This window comes from Solea senegalensis, linkage group LG11 (genome assembly GCF_019176455.1).
Source record: "Solea senegalensis isolate Sse05_10M linkage group LG11, IFAPA_SoseM_1, whole genome shotgun sequence".
Lineage (NCBI taxonomy): Eukaryota > Metazoa > Chordata > Actinopteri > Pleuronectiformes > Soleidae > Solea > Solea senegalensis.
This window is the reverse complement of record NC_058031.1, coordinates 19,279,478-19,305,204: the sequence shown is the minus strand read 5'-3', so window position 1 is coordinate 19,305,204 and position 25,727 is coordinate 19,279,478. Positions and strand designations below refer to the sequence as shown.

At 39.2% G+C, this 25,727-nt stretch overlaps 1 protein-coding gene across 1 annotated transcript; it reads left to right on the top strand.

The window, feature by feature from the left end:
• The first annotated feature begins 607 nt into the window (after positions 1 to 607).
• bgnb (biglycan b) lies at positions 608 to 19,577 on the top strand. Its single transcript, XM_044037306.1, has 8 exons — positions 608 to 638; positions 10,703 to 10,967; positions 15,386 to 15,498; positions 15,893 to 16,106; positions 16,214 to 16,324; positions 16,946 to 17,039; positions 19,077 to 19,215; positions 19,303 to 19,577. The coding sequence occupies exons 2-8, from the start codon at positions 10,709 to 10,711 to the stop codon at positions 19,498 to 19,500; spliced, it is 1,128 nt and encodes a 375-aa protein (XP_043893241.1). The 5' UTR covers positions 608 to 638; positions 10,703 to 10,708; the 3' UTR covers positions 19,501 to 19,577.
• The last annotated feature ends 6,150 nt before the right edge of the window (positions 19,578 to 25,727 follow it).

Here is a 25,727-nt window from a genome sequence, read left to right as displayed (position 1 = left end):
CAGGTTGAGGGGTATACAGACCTGACTAGGTGCTTGCTATCTACTCTTTTGTCCACTTTGTTTCCTGCTTGCAGTAAGAATTGAGATTCTAAAGATATCTAGAATCTAACAAAGGGGGATGGCCATGTTGATTTTCACAAGTGTTAACAGCAGCATTCCCTCTGTAATATTGCCACATTTTCCTTACATGCTTTCTTGGTCATCCTCAGCAGGTGGCAAAGGCTGTGACATCATGTCTCCTTCTCTCCTCCATCTTCCTCATGTGCTGCTGATGTCCCTCCACGTCTCTGCTTGGTTGCTGGAAAGTGTGAGAAGACGGAGGGAGCCCAGTCTGGGAACAAGGAGGCTGTCCTGTGAAGTGTGTGAGTCCACCCCCGCCTCCGGGAATCATGTCCTCACTTTGGACTGAAGCGCCCACACGGTTTCCGGACGGTGCGCGCGCTGGCACACAGTGGCGGAGGAGCTGAGAGTGGATGTGAGAAGAGCGCACGGGAACACCGCGGTCATTCCTTAGTGTGATGAAAACATAGGACAATTGTTTTTTTTTTTCCAAAATAATCTGAGACACAGAGGAGAAAACATTTTTCAAACGCGATTTTTTTGGGGGAATTGCTTCTTTTATTATTTCTATCTGAAAGGTAGGAGAGTTGAATTTATTGTTTTACTTATTTTTTTATTTCGTTTATTTTCGTCTAAATGACTTGTAGGCAATTTACATCTCCCTTAAGGTTCAGAAATGAGTAATTGTATACAAATACTACAGAACCAAGATTTGGTTTGGTTTGGTCTATAAAATAATAATGATAAATTACGAAATCAACTTAATATAAATATGAAACACAAATTAGCTATAAAAGACCCATAACAAATATGTGACGATTTTATGTTGTCAAATTCCATGTTTTGGGTGAAGTTTCAGTTGCTTTTAACACATAGTCTGAACTAAATTACAAATGTATATAACAGTTTATTTGATGTTTCCTCTAATCTGTATAATTGGGTACAATCTTCACCATCCTGCATGTGATGCTGTGATTTTTCTGCCACTAACGCTAGATGGCGCAGCGTTGCCTCTAAATACTTCAAAGTGGGATGAATCACAATAGGGGATGAGATAATAATTAAGGAAAACTTTAAGTTGCCTTCCACCCTCTGTATCCCAAGGCCGGTGTATACTCTCTCATCAGGTTCTAAATATAATACAGGGCATTCATTATCCTGACATTACATGGCAATCAGTTTAAACCATCTTGGTACACAGGACTGCACCAATATCTATATGCAGAATATGTATATTCACCTGTGACCTGGAAGACGAAATATTATTTTCCCATATATCATATACCGTATGATTGTCCTTTAATTAACTTTTTCCTTCTGTTGGCCCCATGAAGTGCTGTTGACGCCATATAATGTATCGTTATTATGTATTTTATATTTAACCTTATTTAGCCCACTCAGTCATTACTGTTTAATGAGCCCCCTTTGCTCTATTGAAGCTAGTTTTAATGACCTGCTTGGTTTGAAGGTGTTGCCTTGTTTGAAAAACTTTGTTTTGTGGGTTTGGAGTGCTCTTTAATTACACGTCATATGTGAATGAGTCTGACACAGAGTGGTTAGACAGTGATGGTTTCTGACTGTTTGAATCTGTTGGAATGAGCATCTGTATGATAACCAAGAGACGAGACTGTATGCAACAGTGCCAGACATGTGTTCTGGTTTCCTGAAGGCTGCAGGTGCAGAATATACTATGTGCTGGTTGCTTGTCTGCTATTGATCTGTGAGTGCAACTGTCCAATCTGAGGCAACATCCTGGTTGGTCCTTACTTGCTGTCGGCTGACATAATCTCTGTGTGGTTTAACGTTCACAGTTTCCCCTGGAACTCTGCATTCACTTAGCTGTGGTTAAAGGGATCGTTCATCTTCCTCATACTGGGTACTGACACACAGTCAGAGCTGCTCTGTCTGCCCTGAGAACCAGCCTTCGAGAGAGAGAGAGAGATAGAGAGAGAGAGAGAAAGAGAGAGAGAGACTTGCTCTCAAATAACAGTTTCCCACTGGCACATGACATGGTTGTGTTTCCAGAATCCAAATTGTGAACCGGCTGGCTTTTCTGGTTAATCAAATATTTTTTCTCCTTGCAAAAAACAAATCTTTCCACTTAAACAAATGCTCACCTAATAAGATCTACAAGTGTACATCCTTATAAAAACATGTTCACTGCTTTATCTTGCCATTGTGTCTTGTGTCCCCACTAGCAGACATATTTTTACTGAGAGTGAGCATCTGTATCTGAGGTTAGTTCTTGGTGCAGGGATGCACTGCAGTCAGTGCTGACTTTTTGTCAGTGCCTCATACAACCACACAATTTTGGTGTCAAGTTCTAGTAAAATGTGCCCTATGCAAACAATGTCAGGGAATACTTTTCATCTACTTTGCTCTAAATGAGAATCAAACTAAGTTGCTGTCCCCTTGCCGATCTTTACCCCTTTCCCTTCTCATCTTTCTGTGTTGCTCCGCTCTGCCAGTGATGGGCCATTCTCATTTTTGCAATGTTAAGCCTCTCCTCACCACATCCAACATTGGCGGCAACGGAGAAGCTGCCAAACAGTTACTTTTTTTAGGGATAGCAGTCACCAAATTACAGCTGCTGGGGCAGTTAACCCGAACCCGAATGCTCATGTCGGACCCGCCTAGCACTAACAGCCTGTGTGTCTGAAGGATATGTGAATATGGGTTGTGTGTGTATTTGTGTGTTCACATTTGTGCAGAGCAGGAGACAGAGTGAAGAAATGAGGGAGCTCCTTTTCAGAGTTGGAGACTCTATAGTTTTTGAGATTCAAATGTTTTTTATAGATTTCTCCAAATCACAATGGTTCCTGAACTACTACATGTGTGCTCCAACTTTTGTGTAAATTTGTGGTTAGGTGTAGGGGGTCAGATTTATTGTACCCAGGATTCTGCACACAATACCATGAAAAAAAAACAACAAAACAACCTCAGAACTGTGTGCAAACAAACTAAACGTCCCAATTATGGAGCCAAAATTAGATAACCCTCCCAGAGACAATACTTTCAAATGCTTTGGTGCTAAGTCAGCTCCTCGCTTTGCGCCACCATTTGATCGTAATCGGTGCTGAACGTTGACGTGGCGGCTGCCAATAAACCAGCACTGTGGCTCCAGCTGGAACTTTTGGTAAAGCCTGTGCCCCACCTTAGCTCTGCAGCAGCACAGGCTCTGGGAGCTAATGTAAACATTTTGAACAAAACCGACCAACGTTTGGCATATTGATTGATATTGTTATTGATTTTGGCCCATGCAAGGGTTCAATAGCAGATGTCATGAAATGAGGCCGTGTTTATTTCAGATTTGTTACGGTTAAAACTCGCTCAGTTGACTGTGGCAGCAATTCTTAGACTCATGATAAAATGAGCGTTACGTGAGACTCTCAGGCGACATTCAGGCTGCAGTCTTCAGTGGCCCAAATCTAATATTTTTTTGACTCATATGTGACTCAGATCTGTTTTTCATTGTAGCGAGAAAAGCACAAGTCAAATTGAATCTGCTTCTCTTTTTTTTTTTATCATGATGAAGGCCACTTTCCTCTGTGGTGCATGGATACAGGATAAATGGTGTGTATTTATATAGCACTTTCTAGTCTTAATGACCACTTAATGCTGATAGGCACACTTTTTTTCCATTCACACCCACTTGGTCACACATTCATACAGTGCATCTATATGCAGCGCTTTTTCTATCACACACCTTTCTTACCCAGTCACATTCTGCCGGCACAGCCATCAGTTGCAACTTGGGGTTCAGTGTCTTGTCCAAGGACACATTGGCTTGGAGACTAGAGGAGCTGGGAATCTAATCCACTACCACTCATCCCCACCTCCTTACATAAAGCAAACAGTTTAACAATTGAACCCCTTTTCCACTGATCAATAAAACTGTTAACATCTGGCTTTTGTCTGTTGTATGAGTACAACCGGCTTTCACTCCCAAGTGAAGCAGGTGTTTACTGACTCTTCACTTTACTTGTGTTAAAAAACCTCACCATACTCCCTCTAATTTTGTTGGGAGTTCTCTTTATTTGGTCTTCTTTATCTTTATATAGTGCATGCAATCCTGTCATCAACTTTCAAATACACTAGTAAACCTCTTTTATTCTTATATCCATGAATATTGTGAGGACCTAAATCTCCTTATTCGTGTGGACAAAAACAGTGCCCATAATGAAAATCATTCATCTTTAAAATATTGTTTAAAGTTAAGGAAGTTGAGGTTAGAGTAAAGATATCTATGTTTATGTTCATGTCATTGGAATAGCAGTGTAGCCAGTTTGAAGTGTGACTAAACCCTCTTCTGCAGCCAACTCCGCCCAATGCCTGATATGGAAAAAAATGTCAAAAAGTGGACTGAGTCCTGAGTGAGGGAGAAGAGGAGGGCGGGAGGGAGGGAGAGAGTGGAGCAGTGATGGGGCGTGGTCTGGTCTGAAATCTGAAATCTGGTGGTGGAGAGGGAGAAAGGTGATAGAGCTTCAGCATTTTTTTTTTGGGACAATGAGCCTTGTGCTGATTTGACAGCAGAGTAATGAAAGAGTGTACCGGTGACTCAAGCATGGACTAAAACAGTCGATGGGAACATCTGAATCAAGGGCGTAGGTTTGGTTACGAGACTGGTGGGGACACCAGTCTCACTGATGCTCGTAAAATCCGCTTTCTCACTCTCGCTCTACTCTCACAGCATTCACACACACGTACACATGCCCTTGATTTGAATGCAGTAGCTGGTGTTCCTCAGAGAGAGGCAGAAGAAAAGAAGATAGAGAGAGATCACAACAACTAAACTGTGAAGATTTGCATCTGGATCAACACATAACATTACTAGATACACATATACACCAGTGTACCCTGGAACAAGTAGTTAAGGCATTTAGTTACACTTTAAGCAAGGTGACTGTAAGTCAAAATGTTTTTTGAGGTAAGACTTTTTGTCTACTGCAAACCAGATTTGTCATAGAGAGACACCAGAGGCCTTCTTCTGTCTCTACCTCACCTCCCTCTTGTCCTTTGTCTCCCCCCCTTTCTGTCTCCCATCTCTCCTCTGTCCCCCATTTTTCCTTTCACCCCAACTGTTTGAGGCAGATGGCTGCACATCTTTGAGTCTGGTTCTGTCAGTTTTGTTTTTTTCTTTCCACTGATGCCTTGTGCTTGCTCATTGTGTGATCTGTTGGATTTCTCTTCTTTAGATGATTTTGTCTATGTAGAGTGTCACTATGCAAATACAATTGAATTGAATTGAATAAAAAGAGATTAGATTACAACAGAGGCATTATGTGGACAAAACACCCTCAATAATCCCTCACATCCTTCTCTTTTGCCACCAGTTTGATCCAATCAAGATGTTTGATGCTGACACTAAAACAAATTAAACACACCAGGTACTGATAATAATAGTTGAATGTAGTTTATTATTATTATTATATTATTGTTGTTGTTATTTGTTTATTTTAAACCTGTCCTGTCCAGTACCTAGGACATGCACTGTGGTTGACTGCATGCCTTGTGGTGTCATACAGATTTGCTGTGCACAGGAAGAGTCTGTGATACTCGCCCTGTAATTATTATTTTTATTCTTATTTATTTTCTGACTGTGTGATGTAGGGTAACTGGAGGAGTTAGCAGGAAGAGAGAGACAGGCAGGGAGAGGGGGTAGAAAGAGAGAGAGAGAGATGAACAACAACAGTACAATACAATAACATTAACAACACATTCACGACATTCATTTGAATAACCAGTACAAAATCTACAGTAATCAAACAACCACATGAAGAAAAGGAAACCCTGCAACAACCAGTTGCAGTATTGTTTTAAAATGCATCAAACAATGGATTGATGAGAAACTTTCCAGAATTTTTCCAGTCTCTTTCAACTGCAGGAACTAACCAAATAGAAACTTTCACATAGTTCAGGAACCATTGCCTTGGAGCGCGTGGCACTATAGAGCAGTCGTCACATTTTACTTCACTAAAAGTGACAAACCCGAACCATTGTTGGTTGTGCTGTACATTAAAAGTCCAATTCATGTTTTTAATTTGCTTGGTTACCAGAGTTCATCTCCTTACGACAGCACGACATGAATCTCCTTAATTTTTGCAGTTGATGTTGTTTTGTTGTCTGTTGTTGTTTCCTGGTTGTGACAACTGTGGTGTCCTGACATCCACCTGCGTAATCCTTTCTAGTCTTTCACCATGGTTGAAACGTGTCATGGTTGACAATATCCCACAGGAACCATGTAGTTCCTGGTACTATAGTTCCTTAGTATAGGACATAGCGACCTACAACCAATCACACCAATGGTCCAGATGTCGTATGCAGAGTGACAGAAAACATGTCAACAAACATACTTGTTGTAGTTTTCTAGAAGCAACGTTATCTAGTAATGGTGTCTAATGACTTTTGCCTCAAGTATCTCACATGCTGCTCGACGTCACTTTTCTGCCATCATTCTGCTAAGCCCTCTACCAAACTAGGGGAGAAAAACCCCCATTTATGATTGATTCCCTTTCTTAAGAGTTTCCGAAGTTGGCCAAGACAGTGTCCTTGGCAGACACGTCTGCAGAGCGAAATCAAGTTGCTGGCAGACTCGATTGCGTTTATCCAGGCTAATGGTTCCTATAACTGTGCTGAGTGGAGCATTTAATTGATATTTAGTTTTAACAGATCGTATGAGATTAAACCTTTCTTTATTTTCATTGACTGATGCAATACTGAATATCAAACCTGCTGATTCCAACATGTTGCATCCCTGGATGATGATATTGTTTTTTTTTCCCTGCTTTCATTTTTGTTTCTCCATGCACTGCCACATTTCGACAAATAGCAGACAAATCACTGGTTTTGCCTTTGAAAAACGTTTCCACAGATTAGAGCATGGGTGTCACACTCTGCAGATTTACAATGTACACTTCATATACCTCCCATTATGTTGCACGGCACAAGTTGCAGAAATTGTAGGTGTTTAAATATGTTCCTTCCAGCTTTTGTGTGTTGTGTGTCTATGTGCAATGCTGACTTTCTGTGCCCTGCATGGCTGAGTCCTTCTGGTTGCATTCTTCTGGCCAAGCCAAGGCCAGTGGGGTTTTTTATTTTCTGCAAAATGGTATCATTTAGCAGCTATTTTTATTGCAGGCAGCCGACTGCAGGGGCCAGCTACTCATTACTCCAGCGAAACCAGGCCAGAGGGTTGCTTAGAGTAATAAAATGTGCTATTCAGTACTCAAAGTTCTGTTTCTTAAAGCTCAGTTTTTCTAAATTAAAGGATCAAAATTAGTTTGCATAACATTTTTATGAGGTGTGGAACGAGACTAATTTCTCTGGCATTAAAAAGCCCTCAAAGCACGTCATAAGTATTGTTTTTGCAGCCTCCGTTTACATGTACGTGCTACTAGAAACATTTGGGGACAGTAAGTGATATAAATTAAATTAGTCCATTATCTGTCCCAGAGGGGAAATTCCTTCTCTGCATTTAACCCATCCTTTACTACTGTAGAAAACCTTCCTAGAATTAGAAGCAGCGGGCAGCCACTGAGCAGTGCTCAGGGAGCAATGGGGGTTGGGTACCTTGCTCAGTCATAGGCCTTTTTTGACCTGGTGGGGATTCAAACCAACAACCCTCTGGTTACAAGCCACTTTCCCTTTCCACAGGGTCAAGTAAATGTTTGAGGAGAGTAAACGGAGACCTCTCGTAGATAAAAATTGACCTTGTTCTTTTCTGTTGTGCCATCAGTATTTTCCTAAACTTTATCTTTGCCTCGCTCCAACCCAGTCCCACAGTTTCAACTCATGTATTTCAGTAGAAGGAGTATTTCATATCTGCACCACGGTTTCTGTTGGTTTGTCTAAACCATCTTAACCATCCAGAATCTGTAATATAGCTGCAGTATACTGACCCATAATTTATTTTTGGTGTGGTCAAAGATGACAGTAAGTACTTCACTTCTCAAGAGTCCTCTCTGCCCCATTCACTGAAATGCATTCTGGATGGGTCTTCTGTGACCACATGAGATCGGATCTGGCTTCACCCACCCATTTCTTTTCTGCACCTGGGCTGTCGCTCCTAAATCATCCTTATCAGTTTTCTCTTTTCTAACTTGCTTGCTAACGTCTGGCAACCTGCTCTGTCTTGATCTCACTCTGCTCAGGCAAAAGCACAGGCAAGGTGTGTGCAGATATGGAGAGTGTGGTTATTGACAGGTGCAGCAATCATTTTTGTTTGATTTGAATGGAAAGACAGAGACAGTTTACTTCACGGGATTAGCTTTCAGATTATATGTCACAGTTTAATTCTGTAGGGATCAAATAGCCTGCTAATCATTTGTTTCTATATTCAGTTTTAGGTTGAGAAGCTGCTCTGTGGCATTAGTTAGGTCAGATTAAAGCATTCAAACACACAGTCTGGTGACTTCAAAAAGTAATGGATGGGTGTGCAGTAATGACATAATGGAATCTGTGTTTCATGACATATATTCATATTGGAACACATGTACAAACACTCTCAATGAATGGTGTATTTGTTATAGTGTTCACCTGCAGGAATTAAGTTTTCCACCTCTGGGGTGAGGTTCCTGGCACTGTCCCATTGGTGTCTCCTGGAAATTGACTTGGCTTGAAGTAAACAGACAGTGACATTTTGCCAGTGTGGTTTTTAAGCGACTTTCATTCCAACTCCTAGCAGGGCAATGAGGGCAGCCTGCAGCTGCCAGTCTGCCTGTTAGGTGTGGTGTAAACAGTAGAGCTTTGTAATTAAGGATAAGTAGACCATTTCATGGTGGAGGTGGGTCAATGGCAGAGCAAGCAAGGGTTTCATTCCCAACTCTGCTAGTCTAAATGCCGATATGTCCCTGGCTAACCTCAAGTTGCACTGATGGCAGCAAGTGAATTGTTCCAAAAAGCTGTGTGATAGAATAAAGTGCTGCAGGTAGATGGGCTGCAATGAATGGGTGTGAATACACTGTAGTATAAAAGCAGTTTTGAGTGTTCAAGACAAGAAAAGCGCTTTATAAATAGATCATTTAACTCAAAAAATTTTTTTACTGTAAATTAAACACTGACTGCTATTCTACTACATTTATGGACATGGTTGGATTAATCTTCCAGACAACTGTAGCTGTTGTCCTTTTGCCACCACACACACAATACCCTTATTTCCTCTTAAAATTAAGTATTATTAAGCGTTTTAAGTAATATTATATATAGCAATTATTATTAAGCATTACATTGTTAAAAGTACCCTTTCTGTTTTGGAATGACACAATGAATAACTCATAAATAATTAGTAACTATAGATTTGACTGCATTGGCTGAATTTTTGATTTATGTTGTTGTTAAACTGCTGTTGTAGAAATAGTGTTCTATTTTTGTACAAATTGTATGTGTTCAGAAATCTGATAAGTTATATTTGTAAATCATATTCCACGTAGTAATATTTAAGGGAAATGATTGTACATGTCCCTGTTTGTCTGTCAGACTAATCACAAAACACAAAAATATTTATTTTATATCAGATGTGTTTAAATATATCTGATTTTTGGGACGTTTTGGATGATTAAGGCTTAAATAAGCAGTCAGGCTTCCAGGGGCAGAAGAACTGTGATTCCGGACTTTGAACTATGGAGGGCAGCGTTTAACCCCTCGGTCTACAGCCTGACAGATTCTATTAGGAGAAGAAGGCGACTCCATGAGTTGTTTGTTCGACTGTCTCATTTCACACAGTGCATGACTTCCATCTCCTCCTGAGTGAGCAGCCGAGGAAGTCCTCCGTCTCCTCAGTCAGCTGCACACTTGGGAGGATCCTGACCCTGGATTGAGACACAGCTTTTTATCTCTCCAACACTTTGCACACAATGTGAGTGATTGAAAGTCTTTTTCCACGGCTGCAACTGGGGTCAAATTCATTAACATGCACCCTCCTCCCCAGACCACGACTCCCAACTCTTCTTCCCTCCTCCTCTCCCTCACAAAACTCTCAGCCCTATTCTTGGCATTTTTCAAAATCAGGCCTTGGGTGGAGTTAGCTTCAGAAGAGGGGCTTTAGTTACACTTGAGCTAAAGTTAATATAAATCTATTACTACACAAGAGAGGACCAAGAGTGGTGGAGGTCTTTTTTTATTTATTATTTTTATTCAGTAGGGACAATGCAGTTTAACATCGTTCCAAGACAGAAGATGCAGCTGATGTGCTGCACAAAGAATTTATAGCGATTGCTAATTTAAAACTGCATTCCCTATTTCTGGTTCCTGGTGTGATCGTGGACAAGTTTCTCCTAGATTTACCTTAAGACTTGATGTCTCTGAGTAAACATTCTAGATTCTGGATTTCGTTCTAGAGACCATACTTGGGTGAGAGGGTGGAACTGGAAACAAAGCAATGTTGTGGGCTGAAAACTTAAGACTGAGATCATCAAAAACAAATTCAAACAATAGAATAATTTGATAGAATAAAATTCTATTGGTTTCACCCACTTCTTGGCTTCACTTTCTGGGCTATTTTCTGGGCTTTTGCAATGTAGGAAATGAATATAGTGCTAATTAGATTGCCTTTTACAAAATGTGTCTGATAAACAGGTCAGTATATGAGCACATTCATGTTGGATGAAACTAATTATTGCTGCTCTTCCTTCTTGTGTTTTCTCAGGTGTTTATGTTGAAAATGATACCACACTGCTCCATCCTGCTGTTACTATGTGCGGCCCAGCTGCTCTCCCCTTCCTCAGCACTACCCTTCGAGCAAAAGGGCTTCTGGGATTTTGCAATGGACAGCATGGACAGCGGTGGCATAATGGCGATGATGAGGGATGAGGAAGAAGGTTCAGCTACGGGGGAGGTCCTTCCCCCTGACATACACATCTGTCCATTTGGCTGCCACTGCCGCCTCAGGGTCGTTCAGTGCTCTGACCTCGGTCAGTGAAATTGTCATGTTTGTGATTGTTTTGTCATCATTTCTCATTGTGTGAGCATGAGAGGAGGTTTGTATGGGCAAACAAATGGGATGGATGAGAGTGTAAGCAAACAGAGTTTCTGTAACTTTCACAGCTGAAGAGAACAACTCAGAGCAAGTCCATTTGCCTAATTTTGCACTCTTGAAGAAATCATGACCTCGATGACTACGAAGTTTTACGTAGTCAGTGCTCAGTGGCACAGTGGTGATTGCTCTAAGACAGTAAGGGATGCTCAGCTTCCTCTAAAATGTCAAATATGTACTGTGTTGTATTTACATTTCAATACTAAACGTGCACAAGAACATGATTAGAATGTGTCATCAGCTGCTGTTCATTATTATTATTTCCGTATTCCTGTAGTAGCCCACGCATTAAAGTTGTCGTTCCTATTAAACGTAAATATAAAATACATAAATAAATGCAGTAGAAACAGGTTCAGTGGATAAAGGATCGATGTTTAGAAATCACAAGAGGAGGTGTGTGTATGTGTGTGTGTGTGCACTGAAGGGGGAACCATAACATTCACAAGCAAATACTACTACAATAATCGAGTAAAAGCATCAAAATGATTTTCATCACACACTTTGATGATTTATTATTATTTATTATTATTGTTTTCATCATCATTATCCCTCTGTGGTGACCTGGATCTACTCATCTCAGTGGACTAACTCCCAATATTTGCTAAACAGTAATGGATGGAAACATATATATAAAAAAATGTATAATAAGAATATACAATAATTTTCTTGATCCCTTCACACACAGGCTGTGTCTTTAAGTCATGGTTCCGTTTAAATGCCCTGCTTCTCTTGTGTCTATTCTTACAGCCTTAGAGTTATTGAAGATTCCTCACATTATAACTCTCATACGCTGTCTGTGTTTAGACATAATGGTTTTGTCGAATCATATACCAGCTCTATTTATTTACTGTCTCTGGTCTCTGTGCAGCCGTTAAATGTGGAAGCATATAATTTAGGAGATGTCATGTGCTTATTTTGGACAGCTGTATATTGGCAAAGGCATCTGTCTACTCTCGCTTTGCATCCCAGCGCGGTGTATTTTTGTTGAGGGGTGCTTGGGTTTATGAGGGTGCTGGTTTTGTCAGTTTGTGGTGAGGACTTTGAGATTTGTGACATATACGCGTGAAGTGCTGTGGTTTGTGGGGTCTGGAACTGCGCGGGACGCACTTGATCAGGGTGCTGGTGAAGATGCTTTCTTTTATGTTTTGATGGAGCCATACAGATTCAGAGCAAGTGACATCACCTATTAGTTTATAAACGCCCATTGTGAAGCCTTGAGATTGTATTTTTTTAAATATGTTTAAATAAAAGAAGATAAAAGAGATTTGGATTAGAGGGTGGAGCTGGGTAAAAAGTGACAAGTGGATCTTACAGAGCAATCATAAATGGACCTTTCAGTCAAAATGCTCCTCATCCTGTGAGACCGTGAGGACCAGCAGAACACTGTACTTTCATTGTCACAGTAATCAGCCCTCAATACAGATTATAACAGGATTATAATTTACACAACAGAAATCATGCTGTTTTAAAGAACATCTGAAATGAATGATTGAGACCATTACCTCCTCAAGGAAATGTTTACTCACATTATAAACCAGGTGAGAGATCTCATTTTCTCATTCAAGACAATCAAGGTCTTTCTCATTGGCTTCTCGTCACAGTCCATTTTCATATCCAGGTCATAATATGAAAATGTATGCCACAGACTGGATACATGACAAACGCTTCAGGTGTACATTGGAAGGTCAACGCCTCTAGTTTTAAACTGAAACTGTATTTTAGGAAAGTTGACTTTTCAGCCACATCTAATAAATCCCATTTGATTTCTTGGATATCATGAAGCCCAAAGCCTCTTCAGCAGCTGCACCAGATCATTTGGCACTAAGTCGATATGTTTTGAAGAGAATGTCAGAGGGTTTTGATTTGTGTGGTGACATGGAGGGTGTGACACAGTTCAAGCAAATCTGTGTATCTAAAGTTAACTCCAGGAGGACAGCGCTAGTCGGAGCTGTGCGGGTCAGATGTGGTTGTTGCTAGACAAGAACCCAGTGGGACAGCTGGTGTTCTCTCTCTCCAGTAGGCCTGGTTGCGTCATGGTTGCTGTCCAAATGAGGTCAGCCAGTGGTTGGCCAGTCACTGACATTCACCACATCTGATACACTGGTACACGTGGCCCTGAGATGTGGTCTTTGTAATGATCACTGGTTTGCAATGTCTTTGGGTGTGCTGAGTCATTTTTCCAGAGATTCCTGGGTGGAATAATGCAGGTATATTTCCTAACACTATCCACTTGTCATAACCCTTTCTTAACCTAATAAAACAGATAATAAATCATAACAGCCTCTGATATTCCTGCTTGTTAACAAAACATTTTGATCACCTATAAGCAGTTGTTGTCTGAAAGTACGGGCTATGCGGCCGCTTGTGCCAAGAACCAGCATAAGGCAGGCATGCTGGCTCTCACTAATAAAACATGGCTGCCAGTTTGGACACAGTAAAAACAGATTGCAGCCACTTGACCAAAGTCTGTCTAAGTCTAAAATAGCTCAAAAATATGTCACTTTATCTAGTCAGTAGACAGCCTTTTCTGACAGGAAATTGCACTAGCTGCACAATCTCAGGCTGGTTTCTGGCACTTGCAGTGCACTGGGGTAGCCTTTGAAGAGCCTGTGAAGTTGACTGTATCAGTATTAGAGTGTGATACGACAGAGAGCCTGCATTTTTCTGGCCAAGTCTAAGATAATATTGACCAAACCTGACCCGAACCTGACACAGTTAAAGTAAGCTGTACTTTACCTTTAGGGCAGGTGGTTCTAGCCTTTATTTAGGGTTACAGCAAATGACAAAACTGACCATTACTTCCAGGAGGAAGCAACTAAGAGCCGCATGCACAAATCGTAAAACATATGAGTTATCACTAGCATTTAGAAGTATAATAAAATGTCATTCTCAAAAAAATTAAATCTGTTATTCTTCATAAACTCTTGTTAAACTGTAACTATATAATCAAACTACTGTAAACTACTTTGAGTTGTTGTGGAGGAAAGGATAGCATCCACTTATTATATTATTATATTATATTATTACTAATTATTTATACACATGTTTATTAAATGTTTAAACTGTATTAAAAAACAAACAAAAAAACACACCACTCCATTTGTATCCAGTCCCAGCAGGCTCAGGTTGGGTATCCATGCTCTAGTCACCTCATACAGCCACACTTGAAACTTGAATTATCCCTTTAGCACACAGGTTGTGGTTGTCTGGTAGTGTGTGCATGTGTGTCTCACTTTTATTTGATGTGTGATTTTGCTGAAGGTATTTAAGTCACATCCTTTGCGACTTCTGTCTAATGGAAACCAGATGGAAAACATCTGGTGTTCTCATCTGGCACGAGGTGGAACACCAGATGAGGTGAGTCTGTGTGTGTCTTTGTCAGCGACAAACCAGTAATGTCAGTAATGTCTTACTTTAATGTCTGTGTGTGACCTCCATGGCTGTGTGTATGAACACCTCTCATTAAAATAATAGACAAGGAGCCCAAAAGCGCTCATTAGAGTCCATGTGGGAGTTTGACTGGTTTGAGTTTTAGGCTCGGTGGGAGTTTTAAAACACAGACTAACTGTTTATTTTACAATGTCTGTGTCTGACTTAGATAACCTGAAAGTTCTGGATTGTTTAAAGGGGTAGTTAGATTTTTTTTTTTTTAAATGGGGTAAATTGTGATTAAGTTATACATATTGTGTTACATACAGGTGACTGTCCTCTGTGTGCTCCTGTCTGAGCTCAGTGAAAATATGGGCTGTGATTGGGGACAACAGAAAATATCAACAAAATCATTTGCCAAAAAAAAAACAACTTTTGCTCATGGTACACAAGGGTTTGTCATACAGTGCTGTAAGTTCAGGTGTTTGGTGTTTGAAAGCCTTTATTTCAGATTTACCTTAGTCACACAAACTTACTTATGAAGACAACAATAGACTAGTAATCCATGTGTCCTTTTGAGCTAAAATTGCTGTTTTTTGGGTGTACGGGAGTGTGTTTCAAAAAGGCAAACTTAATTTCCTTTTTAGACAGGTCTGTCTAACAGTGAGATTAAACAGTGAACATATTCTTAAAATAGCATACACTTAACCTGACATTGATGTAATTAGATGGCTCTTTAGTTAAGTGGCTAAAATCTCACAGGCATTTTTCAGTGATCGCTTGCCCACCTGCCCCCGGCTTCTTCTCAGCACAGGGAGTGTGCATGTAACATGCTGACAATGTACTATATAACCTAACTTTGTGTATCCTGAACTGTCCCTTATTCTGTGATTCCCTTTTTTCTCCTTCATTTTTATTTGTCTGCAGGTTTGACAGAGGTGCCAAAAAATATTCCTCAAGACACCAAGTTTCTGGACCTGCAGAACAACTATATCAGTGAGCTGAAAGAAGATGACTTCAAAGGCCTGACACACTTATATGTAAGAGACATACACAGACACAAACAGAAAAAAAAAATACCCCTGTAAGCATCAGGTCAACACCTGGAGGATGTGCAACTTTTTCAACTAAGTTTGTATTGGCATGGGTTCAGTATAACCCTCTGCTTCCTCAGGGATTGAGAACTTCATATCCTTTCCTTTCCTCTCTCTCCACCACCTTTCTGTAAAAGCGTTATCGTATTTAAGTTTGAACTTAAGTATTCAAGCTCTCTGTCACTGTAAACTTGAGTTTGTGTATTTTATTATAACTTATTATAACTACATTTCCTGGTGTCCCTTCTGGGGATGGCAACTTGTTACTTTATGCTGGTTGTGTGTCAGTACCTCTTACAACACCACTTCAAAAAGCCTGCGTCACTGTTTTCCTCCTCAGGGTCTGTCTCTGAGGAACAACTTCATTTCCAAAGTCCACCCCAAAGCATTTGTCCACCTGAAGCAAATGCAGAAGCTCTACTTCTCTAAAAACTATCTGACCACCATCCCTAAGAACTTGCCAAATTCCCTAGTTGAGTTGAGGATCCATGAGAACCGTATCAAGAAGGTGGCGGCTGGAGCCTTCACAGGACTGGTCAACATGAACTGCATGGGTCAGAGACACTAATGACAAATCTTGGTTGCATTCTGTCGAGCTGCTGCTTTGTCTTTGGTGAACTGCATTTTAAAGAGATTTGTGTTTATTGCCTTTATTCTACAGAGATGGGAGCAAACCCCATCCACAACAGTGGATTTGAGCCTGGAGCCTTCAAAGGACTGAGACTGAATTATCTGCGTATATCAGAGGCCAAACTGACAGGAGTCCCCAAAGGTAAAAGCCTAAATTCTAAAAATGAAAAACATGTGTACATGGGATATATTCCGCATATTATATATTTTTCAAAGATCATTTAAAGAAATTGTTTCTTTTAATCAAGGGGTATATAATATAAGAGGGAAACTAAAAATGCATTGTGTCGGAACAACTTTAAAAAGTATGCGTGTTTCAATTTCTGGGGTGAAATTATGGAAGAGTCTAACAGATTAATTAAAGCAAAATAAAAAATAAAAATGCCAAAATTGTATTTTTGCCAAACCTGACCACTGTGGCAATGGCAGTGTTTAAAGCCACACATAGTCTTATGATTGTCTCAATGATAGTATTGAGAACATTGTTTAAAATGTATATTGTGTAAATATTTGGTGAAGAGATAAATGTGTCAAAACTGTTGGAGAAAGTTGTCTCTAATTTTTAAAATTTGTGTCTTAAAGTAATTTATCTGAGCCTGTCTTCCATGCTAAACATTACGCAGCGACAGCACTAACCAAGGTATTAAATGATTTGTTGCTGGTAACAGCCTGGTAACATGGTAAGAAAGGGCCAAATATTATAGGACACAAAAAGCTCATTTTAAACCTGTTGTACAAAATGGTGACGGATGGTGTGTTTCAGATCTCCCAGAGACTCTCAATGAGCTTCATCTGGACCACAACCAGATCCAGGCTATCGAACTGGAGGACCTGAGCCGCTACAGAAACCTCTACAGGTAATTCCACACTCATTTCTGACAATCATCAATAATCTGACTGACAGAAACTGGCAGTCAACACAGAGGTACTAATGTGACATATACAGTGACGTGCCACTTCATAGTCAGTCATAGCAGATGACATACATTCAACAGTCATCTGCATAAAAAGTTAACAATATGCCATGTTCTGGAAATATATAGTAAATATCCACCCAGCGCTCCAGACAAGAGAGGAGGATACTATGAACCACTGTATCAAACACAGCAGTAAACAAAAGCATCACAATGGCATTGTTACCAGAGTCATTAGAATAGAATTTGGCAAAGGCAAAAGAATTTGACCAATTCTTTTGCCTTTGTACTATGTTGTATTTAAATTTCAATACTAACTGTGCGCTGTTCTGGAAAAAATGAGTTTTCAAATGACATTTCCTGGTCAAAAATAACTCCAAGGTTCCTGACAGTGGAACTGGAAGCCATGGTGATGTCATCTAAAGTGACAATGTGGTCAGAATATTTTTCTCTAAGGTTTTTAGGCCAGAGTATAATGACCTGTTTTGTCTGAGTTTAAAAGTAGAAGGTTACAGGTCATCCAGGACTCAATGTCTCTGAGACATTCCTGGAGTTGAACAACCTAATTTATTTTATCTGGCCTCATAGATAAATAGCTGTGTGTCATCTGCATATCAATGAAAGTTTATGTTGTGCTTTCTAATAACGTTCCTGAAAGGAAGCATATACAAGGAAAAAAAAAGTATAGGCCCCAGCACTGAGCCCTGTGGAATTTTACAATATACTTTTGTATGCAATGAGGCTTTATCATTAGCATCAACAAAATGGCATCTATCAGATAGGTAGGATTTAAACCAGAAGAAGGCAGTGCCACATATACCAAGAGTCTGTTTTAGTCTCTGTTATAGTATATCATGAACACATACATAACTGGTTTGCAACTATCTTTTTAAGGATTTTAAAAATGAACAACTTACTTTCAAACTGCAAATCCAAAATGTAAACTCAAATCAATATTTACTTTGATTGCATTGTAGTCAGTTGTATACTGTTCATGAAAGCCACTATTTTAGAAGCATGTGTAGAGGAGGCTATGACTATAAAATAAATGAAACTAGTTCACTAAACTAAAAATACTTATCCAATTTATAACCAATCAATTGGGTGCCGTTACCAGACCATGGTGGCCCTCTATGGCCTTACACTAGATGAAGTAATGAACAGTCTGTGGGCAACTGGATGATGGGGGAAACAGGGGATGGCAACATTGACACTTTAACATTAATCAAAAAGAACACACAGAGAAGACAAATACACAATTTAGTTTCTATTATAACTCCCAGATCTAAATGTCCTCTCTAACTACACTAAACCTATGATAAACCCATAATCAACTGAACTAAACCCGGGTACCATTGGAGCTCTTAATTTGAGATATGAATGTCCAAGCTAGCTGAGGAGTGGGTGATAGTGGTGATCCGTTGCTAAAGTGATCCCACGACAACGAGTTGTTTAGTGGCTCTCCCAATCAATAGTATGTGTGCCCGCCTGTGAGTCTTGGTAGAGAGAGAGAGAAAGTGCACCACCGTGTGACTGCACTCAGTACTGCACTCACAAAACCAATAGGCTTCCTACACACATAAAATGTGTGAAAAAAAGCAAATACAGATTGTTAAATTGTACCCTGCATCCCTGCTGTATGCACACAAATGATCTCTCAATCAGGGGATAGTATTGTTTGACAGATCCCCTTTTCAGATGAAGGTCGAAGCATACAAATAATGTAACATGTGGAGGATAAAGAGGTAGATGATGAATGAAAGGATGTTTCTGTTCATAAGGCAGAGGATAGCAACAACAAACATCACCAAACATTATGCACTGCTACTTTAATTTCCTTACAAGTCAACAAGCATATGTTATGTAACTGGGAAAAAAATAGTGTAGCCTGTAATCCCTTTATACAGTTGAGGCATTCACTCGCTAGGTTGTAATTCTTGTTTGACTAATATTTTTCCCTCACTCTCCGATGTCTTCCAGGTTGGGTCTTGGTTTTAACCACATCCGAAACATTGAGAATGGCAGTCTGTCCTACCTGCCCAGGCTGCGAGAGCTGCATCTGGAGAACAACCGCCTCTCTCGTGTTCCTAAAGGCCTCCCGGACATGAAATACCTACAGGTGCGTTTCAAGTGCCCAAAAGAAGACTTGATGTTTAACATCATGCAGTGTTCACACTCTACTTTGCACCTCCAATCATTTTTCTAGGTGGTGTACCTGCACTCTAACAACATCAACCAGGTGGGTGTGGACGACTTCTGCCCTCGAGGATTTGGGATGAAGAGGACTTTCTATAATGGCATCAGCTTGTTTGGAAACCCTGTCAACTACTGGGAGGTTCAACCCGCGACATTCCGCTGTGTCAGCCAGCGGCTGGCTATTCAGTTTGGAAACTACAAAAAGTAAAGACAGGAAGTGGCAGAAAGAGTAATGGAAGATGATGGAGGAGGAGATAATTTAATTGGGGGAGAGAGAGAGAGAGAGAGAGAGAGAGAGAAAGAGAGCGTAAATATTGCAAAAAGATTTTTTTAACTAGTTTTTTCTTTTTCTTTTGGAGGGTGGATAATGGAGAATGGTGGGTGGAGAAAATAGGCAATAAAGCAGTCAAAACTACAGCAACACAGCTTGAGGGGAATGGAAACCAAAAGGCTTGCAGTAGTCTACCTGCAGTTGTTTTATATAAAGGGATTTTTTTTATTATTGAAGTGTGGCTGTATGAGGTAACCATACTGTATAGTCAGTGCTGACTGCACCATGTTATTTGTCATTTTGTGACAAAATCCTTTTCCATTCACTTATGTGGTGAACCAGACAGCAGCCCCTGTGTTCCTGTGAGCAAAAACACACATTTTCTCCATGGACTTTTATGAGTTTTTGCTTTTAAAAGAGATACAAACCTCCCAGTCAGAAAAGGCTCTCTAACACTGAGATGAGGCAGTAAACATATTGTTTAGATGGTGACCAGGTTTTATCAAATGAGCTATTTGTGAGCAGCCATGTGCTCACTGAGGGTGAGTATGCAGAGTGCAGCCAGTGCTGACTATGTTTCATTGCCTCATACAACCACATTCCAAAAAAATCTGAACCATCGCTTAAGGGTTCAGTGTGTAAAATTTAGGTGGAATTATTTTTCATTTAGCAGAAATTGAAGGTGAAATAATCATACTTGTTTTTTTAAGTGTATAAACACTTGATCTTATGAATTCTTGTTTCATAAGCCCAGAAACAAGAGTTTGCCATTTTACAATAGCCCCCAATAGACAAACTAAACATCTTTTGAGTTTGATGTTAACTGAAGGCTACTTGTAAGGAAAGGGTGAGGTGAGGGATGTTCAGCTGCAACATGCAACCTCAACAAAAAAAATGGTGCTAGATTTTACACATTGTACCTTTAAGGCTAGAGCGAGTTTTAGCATTTGAAAAAGAAAGAAGCAGAGGACACTGAAGAAGAAGAAGAATGTTTTCCCAGTCTAAACAATGAAAAACAAGTATTGAAAACTTGAGTATTTCATGTAATTTTTTATTGCAATACCGCATTTCTTTTTATTTTCATTTTAATGCAATGATTCATAGATATGTATTATATAAATAGGTGCTATGAGTGACTTTCTTCATGTGATCAAATTGCATTGTCCCTGTTTTATTTGGCATATAGACAATCAATTGCACATCAGCTAAATTGTATTTTTTTGTAAATATGATGTGTTGATTTATTAAAAGGTGAATGAATACAGTTTAAAATTTCCCTGAAAATCTTTTCTCATCTAGCTGATGAGTGACTGAAGAACCATTCTATTCCGTGCCTTGACTAAACATTGTTTTTTTTCTGTATGTTACTTTATTAAAGTGTTCCTTGCGGGACCACTTAGGTTGTGAGGTTTTCCCCCAAATAGAGAAAATGTACATCCGCTTTGCTTTTATGCAATGAAGGTAGTTTTTGTTTTATTCTCATAGAGCTACAAACAAACAGTCATAATGTTGATTCATTGATTTGCACAGTTTTTGTTTCTTTTATGCTTAATCTGCTTCAAGGGTTTTGGTGGAGGTCATATCCAGTTTACATTGGCAGATGTATGTGGAACTACTTTTGCAATAAGTATTGTGTTCTGTCTCTGTTCTGTAATCAGACAAGCTACTGCTGCATGTGAATAAAAACCTTTTTGAGCCTAATGCATTAAGACAGAAGGTAGCACAATAAATTAAAGAGAAATATCAAAAAAATGGAAATGGGTTTTATGACTGAATCCTGTCTTTGTAATGAAGAGACATTTTCAACACACATGACATGAGTAGTTATTTAAGTCTGTTAATGATATTTTGACATTGATGTGCATTTGTCATCAATGTGACCATTTCATAAATGTTTTAGATCATTGGGTCTCAAGCTTTTTATACCAAGTACCACCTGAAAAAACATGGAGAGATCCAAGAAACACGTTAAAATACAGTGGTGTAAATAATTTGCTCTCTTATCATCCTCTTCTTCCTCTCATATAGTTCAGACACTGGTATGACAAAATATGAAACGAGAGACAAGGTGTCTCTAATTATTATTATTCAATTTATTTAACCCTGGATAATTTGCTCTAACCTCTAAATCTAAGAAAATAATCAAATTACAGGCTAATAAGCAATACAATCTACCTTTAATTAAATAGCATTTGATTGAAAGCAAAGTTAGGCAATTAGAGCCTGCTCAGCGACACAAACTCTGGAGTTCTCCATTGGTTGACAGACTTATACTTTAGGTTCAGCGAGGCTCAGAGCGACAGGAGCACCAGTTAGTCTCCCATTATTCGATCTATTATCTATTATCTATTCGATCTATTGTAGCTGCCACCTGAAACTCAGACTTTTTTCTCTTTTAAAGATAGCCACACTATTGCTTATGCGTGGTCTCAGTACCACGGACAGCGCCGATTGTCGTGTGTATTGTTTATGGTGCCGTCAGTGCTACGTGTGTATGTGCGTCGCTGTCTGTGGTACTGAAACGGAGGCGATCGACGGGACCTATGGCGATTAGTCCCAATTTAAACATCTGTAAAATTGCTCTGGTTCATGTTTTTAACATCCACTTTTGCACAGATGCTCATCAGCTATTACTTTACTAATTCCTAGATTGAACGGGCTATTTTCACTCTAATGTGTTATTTTTTCAGGCGGAGATAAAAAGGTAAAATTTGTACTGTGTTCGAGATGAATTTATTCTGACATACACATCTTGATTCTGACAATTCTGTAATCATCTCACATGTCTTAGCTTTTCTTTCTTTTGAGACCCTGTAATTGTGAAGATATACTCCATCTATTTTCTGTATCATCAACTGTTCATGACACAGGACAACTTTAAAACATGATAGCAGTATATAGCCCCTCCCTTTGCATGTGCATGCGTTCATAGGTGCCGTGTACACTTGCGCGTGAACCTGGAGCTGCTCTGTCATTGGGTTCCGTCCAAAACCTCCCTGGGGCCAATCAAATGGCTGTGAAAATCACTCCCATCGGGTGAGTGACTACGTTTGTACATGAAGTGTACCAATAACGCCTGCCTGTGACTCATGTGAATAGCTTATCCCTATAAGCTTTACCCGAATAAGCCCTAATTCCGGTAGTGTAGTTGCAGACCAAAGTCTCACAATAAGGCTTTGTTGCACCTGTAGGAACTAAAAGAGGTGTGGTTTATTGATAAATTCATCTGTTCACGTGAACATGGTAGTTTTTATACAATGAGGGCTTCATAATTTTTACACAATTAATATCCATTATAGATTACATTTTGTATCATAATGTTCATTTTCATCTGTTACAGTTCTGTCAGTGATCATTTTCTTTAATAAATTGCAAAAACTTCTAGACTTCAAGATAACCTTTGTTTTTTACACACGCGTCACGGCTCAGGGCCAACTTTTCGTTGAGGATTTATTGTCACTACCACACCACTTACCTTGTAGAAAGACCTTCATGACATTCTGACATTATCTTTCAATTCACCATCATCAAATTTATGTTAAGTGCTTTTTTTCTTTCTTGTTTTTTTTAAATGCTCCCCCACAACACTTTTTATCACCAGCTGCCACTGGAAGAAGAAATGAGCTAATATACTGAGAGGCTAGTGGATCTTGTGCATATGAATAGTAATAAATGTTATACTTTGTTTTTATATTGCGGCTTTGGTCACAGACAGTGGAGACTGCATCGTATGAGTGCATGCTCAATGGACTGAAAGCTAACACAGAAGCTGGGAAGACCCCTTGGTAGCTTTTAAGGCGTGTATAATAACTGAAAGCTATTATAAATATGTTCTCCTTTGATCAGTTTCCACTAGGGGGCAACATTTTACAATTTGAATTAAGTATGTTCCTCTAGGATCACAGAAAGCATTAACTGGTTGTGGTTAAAGTTAGGGACAACGCCCTTTAAAGAATAGCTACACAAACCTGCCCGTGTGTGTGTGTTTGCATGCATGGGTGGGGATGAACACAAAACAAAAGCCTGTTTGTATGTGTTTTATTCTAAGGTCTTGAAAAAATATAATGGTCAAATTAAATATTCTGTTATTGTGGTGACTCTAGCATCTCAGAAAATATTATAAGCTGATTGCAAGAAGTACATACACTAAAGCGTGTGTAATAAGCATGCAGAGGACAAATCGGTGTGGATGCCAAAAAGAGGGAGAAAGTTAGTGTTTGCCAGCATGTGTTTGCTTACTTGACGTTCACAGCACTGGTACAGCAGCATAGCTCGCTAGCAGATTCTCATAAGGTAAGTTGTTATTCTGTGAAACCGTGTACAAATGGAAACGCCCTGTCTCACACAAACAGTTCCATTATGTACAAATTTAATTGCCTAATATGCATATAATACTGCCCTTTAATAAAGGAAGAAGAAGGATGGCACAATAATATCCAACATTTCAGCATGTAGCAAACTGAGAGGGTATTGTATGCCTTTACACAAGAAGGCAGTGCTCTGTTTCTAGGATCTTCTTTTCTTCTTCTTTTACAATTCAGTTTATTATTATTATTCATGTAAAGGGATGAATTAAAGAAATTAAAGTGGTATTTCATTTTTATTTAAGTCTTACAGACTGAGCTAATGGCAAAAAGGCGAGTAGAGCCGGTGGAAATGCGCCATAAGTGTCTAGCGCAGGGGTCTCCAACGAGTAGCTTGCAAGCTCCCAGTAGCTCCCAGTCCCTTTCCAAGTAGCTCGCTAAAGGTTTTAATGATGAAACATACCCCACTTAGATTTTTATCCAATCAAACTCAGAAATGTCCCACCCCTTCTAACTGAATTATTATTTGCCAATTAGTTGTCAAATAGCTGTGCTGCTGTCAGCTGTGTCAAATCAAAGGACATTTCAATGACACTTCAGTGGACACCTTGTTGACTCCATGCTGTGCCAGTCATCTCACTAAATGGAAATACCCAGCATACATCATACATACAGCTGTACATATGGACATTCTTGTGAAGTGACACAGTGACATGTGGGCAGATAATCACAAAATGAAAAGTGAATAAGACAAAATGTTGGTGTATTTGTTAATGCATTCTTCTGTTTTGACAGAATTAATATTTTGAATTCAATAGTGTGTGAGATATACGAGAAAGAAATGCATACAGAGATAAAAAATGCACAAGGAGCTGAATTAGATACTATTTTTGTTATGTTTATTGCAAAATGTGAGTTGTGGACGTCAATATTTTGTAAATGTTCAGGAAAAACAACTTTTTCAGTTTGTTTTGGCCATAAATAAAAGGCCATTTTCATTTTGTCACAGTAGATCTCAGAAGAAGGTGAAGAAGGTTTTAGACCCCTGGTCTAGAAGAACCTGAAGGGCCACATAAGTGGGGCACAGGGGAAAAATTGATAATGGCCACTTATCAAGGGCTGACCGAATAAAAAGTACACCACCTTAGAGTTATGATATCTTTACAGTATGTTTATCACCTTATAAAATGAGCCCTTTTAAACTGGAAACTGAAGTTTAAAAACTCCCTCAATCACTCACACTCTCTCCTACTCCAACATCCATGAAGAAAATTACCCTTTTTAAGATTGCAGAGTCCTAAGAAGCTGCTGACTTTTTTGTCACATTTTGGACGACATACAAACCTATGACATTTTTGTCAAATTTTGGACGACATACTAACCTATGACTTTTTTGTCAAATTTTGGACGACATACTATAGTATGACTTTTTTGTCAAAATTTGGAAGACATACTATAGTATGACTTTTTTGTCAAAATTTGGATGACATACTAACCTATGACTTTTTTGTCAAAATTTGGATGACATACTAACCTATGACTTTTTTGTCAAATTTTGGACGACATACTAACCAATGACTTTTTTTCAAATTTTGGACAACATACTATAGTATGACTTTTTTGTCAAATTTTGGATGACATACTAAAAGTATGACTTTTTGGTCAAATGTTGGACAACATATAATTATGATGACTTTTTTTGATAAATTGGACTGGTATACTATAGTATGACTTTTTGTCAAAATTTGGACGACATACTATAGTATGACTTTTTTGTCCAAATTTGGACGACATACTATAGTATGACGTTTTTGTCAAATTTTGGACGACATCGTAACCTATGACTTTTTTATCAAATTT

What these genes read in the sequence shown, in the direction of transcription:
- bgnb (XM_044037306.1), top strand. Translation starts at nt 10,709, where the DNA reads ATGTTGAAAATGATACCACACTGCTCCATCCTGCTGTTACTATGTGCG. An exon ending in AAGGCCTGACACACTTATAT is followed by an intron (nt 15,499 to 15,892) that starts GTAAGAGACATA and finishes TTTCCTCCTCAG; the next exon opens with GGTCTGTCTCTGAGGAACAA. An exon ending in ACTGACAGGAGTCCCCAAAG is followed by an intron (nt 16,325 to 16,945) that starts GTAAAAGCCTAA and finishes GGTGTGTTTCAG; the next exon opens with ATCTCCCAGAGACTCTCAAT.